The sequence below is a fragment of the Sinocyclocheilus anshuiensis genome, unplaced genomic scaffold, assembly GCF_001515605.1.
Source record: "Sinocyclocheilus anshuiensis isolate Anshui unplaced genomic scaffold, SAMN03320099.WGS_v1.1 scaffold283, whole genome shotgun sequence".
NCBI classification, from domain to species: domain Eukaryota; kingdom Metazoa; phylum Chordata; class Actinopteri; order Cypriniformes; family Cyprinidae; genus Sinocyclocheilus; species Sinocyclocheilus anshuiensis.
Genome location: NW_015549605.1, coordinates 7,025,617 through 7,031,262, shown reverse-complemented (window position 1 = coordinate 7,031,262; position 5,646 = coordinate 7,025,617). Strand labels below are relative to the sequence as shown.

Here is a 5,646-nt window from a genome sequence, read left to right as displayed (position 1 = left end):
GTGCCTGTAATGCCTGATAAAGCAGCGTTTGTGAGCGCAGTGCTGCTTTGTGTACAGCCTTACCGGGGAAACCGCTATTTTACTGCTCCAAAAGCGGCACCTAGTGGCAAAGAATGAATTTGCATTTTCATTCAGACCAACGTGAAAAGAACAACAAGTGGACGGGCGATGTGCTAATGTTTCATGTTGATGTCAACATGAAACGGCTTGGTATTCGTTTTAAAAACGACTGGTTTCAATGATTCAGAGTCGACTCTTTCTGTTGAGAGACAATAACTTTATACACGGTGCACTTTCAGATTTAAGACTTTGCAGGATGTTTTCATTCACATAGAGCTGTGTTACACACTGCATGAAACGTAATTTTCAAAAAATCCATAATAGGGGCACTTTAACATTATAGTTTTTGTCATTAGTGTGAACGGGCCTTTACGGTGATTTTACCACAGGTAAGTAATCGCAGTAAAACCCCTGTCACATGACCTCTTGTACACCGCTGTATTCTGTGCGCGAGTGCATTGTCAATGGCTCTTCTGCTGTGTTGCCATGGAAACTGTGTCCGAGATGTTCTGGAGATTGGACAGACACATGCAGTGACTGATGCATGAACGTCTCCTTACAGGAAGTTCCATCACGTGCGGAAGCACCTCCTGTCTCTGACTGGTCAGTTCAGCAGCATGGAACAGGAAGTGACCCTGCTCATGCAGCGCGTGTATCAAGTGAGTAAACAGGAAGTGCTGTGCGTTTAGCTGCGTTGTAACGGCACGCAGACGCTAATGGCTCTCATGTGTGCAGCTGCTGGAGCTGTTACCGCAGAAGATGGTGCCCATGACGTCTGGAGGAATCAAACCGCAGGCGTACCTCAGTCCCAACACACTGGTGGAGATGACGCTGGGGTGAGAGATAAGCACATGTCCGCTGACGCTGATTCACTCAGTCCAGATCATTACAGACTAAAAGCATCATCCCAGCTAACAATTTTTGGTTCCCAAGAATGTTACCCGTTGGTTAGCCAGGAAAGTTTTCTTAAAGTAAATAGAACGTTCCAGAATGTTTTCTTCAATTAGACGTGTCAAGTCACTTGATTCGTTTCTGAATGAATCAGCCGTTTGAATGAATCGGTTGAATGAATGACTGAACGACTCACTCCTTAAGACAGTGACTTGCTGCCACCTACTGGCGCATTTATTTTTATATTTAGAGTATAATTTCTAGGGCTGCCCTCAACTAAAGATTTTTCTGGTCGACTAGTAGTCGATCATTTCAAGCATTAGTCGACTATTAGTCGCATGTTTATTAATAAACCATATAATTAATGAGCTTTTAATTGTCTACATAACCTAATAAGCGCTCAAGCGCACGCAAAAAAAGCTTGCCACAGCACATCGGCAGATATAATAATTATGAATGTGTCAGGGAAAAACAGCAAGGAGACTGCATTAACATTTTAATAATTTATCGATAAACTAGTGCTTTCTTTGTTTTCGGCTTCAGAGATGAAGTCGGCGACACTGACTCGTCATCTCTGCAGTAGTGATGCATCTGTATGCATGTTTCATACGGATGACATAATCTGAGAATATTTACTTTCCATTTGAATTGGTTCATTTAAAAGCAGACATTTCACTCTTTATAGATATATTTTTCATGTCTGTAAGGCAAGTATACACGGAGTTTCGCGCTCAAGTTCACGGAGACTGAGACGGCAGAAAGCATGTCCTGTTTGCTTTAATTATTTTACAAAAACACAACATTTCGTTGTTATTGTGAGTGCACACAAATAAACGTAGAGTCTTTACAGATTCGAAAGATGCATTACTTTTATCTGTATGAGCAAAAATGCGGGAGTATTTTAAGAGCAAGGGAGCGCACCGGCACCTCCATCTGTCCTGCAGTGAAGTGCTACTGTTCACACTCCACACAGACACTTGAATAGCGCACATTTTTCTAGGTTAACATTAGACTGAGCGGCCAAGTTGCTAATACTTAAATATTTCAGATAAGCCATATTTGAGGTCGATGAATGCCCGATGTACTGTATTACCACAAAGACCAGCCGTTAACAATCTGTCCGTCACGGACTGCGTGACTTCTACGTGACACCAATGTTTTTTCGGCGACTAATAAAATTTTGGTCGACCAAGCCTCTTCTCGTCGACTAACGGTTAGTCGACTATTAGGGGGCAGCCCTAATAATTTCATTGTTTTCTAAAATGCATTTGCTATTTCAATATGCTTAAAAAAACACTACACATTTTATTGTTATCATTATTTATGCAATGTGTTCAATCTTAATATTTCTTTCTAAAGCTACTTTTTTGATAAGTCGATTGATGTGTGATTAATCCACAATTAATTGGATTAGTTAACCATCATATAATTAACTAGATTTAATATTTTTATCACTTGACAGCCCTAGTTATTTTATCTTAGAAATTAGCGTAGAGTCGTAAACAATCAGAGCCGATGATAATCAGGGGTGTGTAATCTAACAACAGGTGCAGAATGGGTTAAGTTATCCAGTGAAAATTCACCGTCATAAACACATAATTCTGCTTAACAGGATGAAGAAGCTGAAGGAGGAGATGGAAGGAGTCATGAAGGAGCTGGCGGAGAACAACCTATTCCTGGAGAGGTGAACCTTTACATTTACTTGGATTTCTATTGCGCTTTATACAATACAGGAAAATAACAGTGTGAATGTTACAAAATTCATCAAATTTAAAACAAATTCAATTTCAGCTCTACAAAGGACGGTAGAGTCATTATTTAGATCAATTCGGTTCAAAAACAGTAGTAATTTGGGGTGTTGCAATATACAGTGATGATGATCGTAATATTTAAAAATTAAATATCATTATTGTGTTAATTAGGGGTGTCACAATATATGGCAATTACCATGATGATGAATCATAAAATGAAAATTAATTTTCCTTGCTAAACTCTCACATGTAATTTGTTTCATTCATACTCACCACTGGAGGGCGCCCTCGCACAGAAGCTCCACAAGAGAGACTCATAGGAGTAATAAAACAAATTATGTTCCAGGAAATCCCTTATATGGACAAGGGCATCCGTTATCACTGTAGCTGATAGAAATGCAGAAATGTTTGTCGGTGCCAATAGCCTCGTGGTTAGTGCGTCGACATACAGCGCAACTGCGCTCACGGCGACCCGAGTTCGATTCCCGTCTTGAGGTCCTTTACCGATCCCGTTCCCTCTCTCCTCCCAGTGCTTTCCTGTCGTCTCTCTCTACTGTCCTATCTATAAAAAATGCATAAAAGCCCAAAAAAAAAAAAAAAAGAAATGCAGAAATATTTGGCTGATGAAACATGAAGAGAATTAACACACTGTTGCGACAGTATATTCTTTATTTGTGTTCTTCAAGCCATCTCGGGTATTTTTTATAAGGACAATGTATATTTATAATGCAATGCTAATAGACATAGCCTTTAACACTGTTCAGAATACTATAAAATAATATCATTTCTGCCTCATTCTGTGATGAGAAGCCACATCAGCCACATAATGCGAGTTTGGAGTAAAAAAATATGTTGTTATTCGCATGTATTGTTGTACTTTGACGCTGGACGAGTCAGTGATGGGAGAATCAAGCCTTTTCGAAGCTTTGAATCATTTGAACCAATTGCGTCGCAAAATGACTCACTGTTTCGAATCACTTGAAATGCTGGTAACGCCTGCTGGTCAAAAGCTGTAAATGCAACAAAATCTCAGCCCGAAACAGCTTTTAAGACTGATTGCAAATGTTTTATAGAAAGTATGATACAGTGCCGTGAAAAGTTTTTTTAGGTCCTGTTTTTTTTTATTTTTTGCATATTTGTCACATTTAAAAGATTCAGATCACCAAACAAATTTTTATATTACACAGAGATAATGCAAGTAAATACAAAATGCAGTTGGAAAACCCTCCAATGTGGCTGAATTAAAACAATTCTGCAAAGAAGAGTGGGACAGCATTCCTCCACAGCGATGTGAAAGACTCATTGCCAGTTATCACAAACACTTGATTGCAGTTGTTGCTGCACAACCAGTTGTTAGATTTTATTAGAATTATTTTTTCACACAGGGCTAGGCAGGTTTGGACAGCTTTTTCCCTTAATAAATAAAATCATTATTTAAAAACTGCATTTTGCATTTACTTGCATTATCTTTGTGTAATATTAAAATTTGTTTGATGATCTGAATCATTTAAGTGTGACAAACATGCAAACAATTTAAAAACAGGTATGGCAAATCCCATCAAACTGTAATTATGGTGGCGCTTGTGTTTCAGGTTCGGGACGCTGACGGTGGACGGCGGCATCAGAGCCGTGGATCGGATGTGACGAGGTCGTCTCTCTCGGATCATCACGGCACAAATGACACACTGTTAGTTGTACATATGAAGAGAATGTAAATAATACACGTCTTAAACTTTACTTTATGCCATTATTTTAATCTTGCGTTAATTCTCTAGACTCTATAAACTAGAGTTGCTCTTAACTCCGAATAAGTGATTTGATTTCTGTTCTCGCCATGAAAATAAAGTATATTCGTCATCGTTATGTTCCATAAGCATCTGTGCGGTTAGTAAACGCTCCTGCTCGTGTTGGTGAACGTACCTGAAGCAGAAGTGTTTTCCTTCAGTGTAAATGAAAGCACTATTTTATAGACATTAATGTGTGTTTCTGTAAATGAGTAAAAAGAACAGCTGAGTTCTGATAAAACCTTTGTGTTTCTAATTTCTCACACCGCATCTGTACCCATAATGCTTTGCTTCTGTTCACAGATATCTTCGTATAGTTCTGTGTGACCGAACGGACACCGTGAACCCGTACGATTCGCGATTCATGTCACGCATGACCGTTTTAGCTGGTTATATCGCATGTACTGGGAATTTTTTTTTGCTTATTCATGATATGCAGCTGCTCTGAAAGCACCTGAAACACTGACACCGGGGGTCAAAGGTCAGCTGAAAATGTGGTTTCATGTCTGTAAGCTGCATTAGAAAGCATCGTCCTCCTCTCTGCATCTCTGGCGATACAGTTATCAGTTGCCATGACAACAGACACAAAAGCACAGTCTCCGCTCAGCCGCTGTTGCCATGGCAACACACAGACATCCACTAACACGTGTAAAACGTGACGCTCATTTACATACATATTCACTGACGTCAGAACCAACCACCAGAGCGCGCGCGTCCTAATATCCTCAATCATGATAGTAAACACCATAGATATGCGGCATCTACCTACTACACATATCTATGGTGAACACGCTGTTCTACATTGGGGAGCAGAAAGGACTAGATAATTAACTAAACATTGTCACATTAAACATGAACTGAACCAGAGCTCTGAAATAAAATGCAGAAATGCTAGTGTAGACGACAGAATTTCACTGGCTCAATATTAACACAGTCAGTGAGCAGCCATTGTTCCCGCGAGAAAACATGCTAAATAATGTCCTGATGACATTGTGAGGAAGGATAGGACGAATCTCCTGCTACAGCAATCGATAACAAAGAGCTGAATGAGAGAGAACTTAAAGGAACACAAGTAACCTGGATTTAATAATAATAATGATAATTATTATTATTATTTGAAGTCATATATATATATATAAAAACTATAAACAATTGCATTT

General features: G+C 39.2%; 1 protein-coding gene across 1 annotated transcript in view; it reads left to right on the top strand.

Annotated features, from left to right (window-relative positions):
• The window catches only part of tbk1 (TANK-binding kinase 1), a 22,666-nt gene extending 17,939 nt beyond the window's left edge, over window positions 1-4,727 (top strand). Inside the window, exons 18-21 of the mRNA XM_016447408.1 lie at window positions 623-719; window positions 796-896; window positions 2,564-2,635; window positions 4,295-4,727. Of these exons, the coding sequence (XP_016302894.1) occupies window positions 623-719; window positions 796-896; window positions 2,564-2,635; window positions 4,295-4,346 (322 nt within the window). The 3' untranslated portion in view covers window positions 4,347-4,727. The remainder of the gene's footprint in view (window positions 1-622; window positions 720-795; window positions 897-2,563; window positions 2,636-4,294) is intronic.
• Window positions 4,728-5,646: the final 919 nt, after the last annotated feature.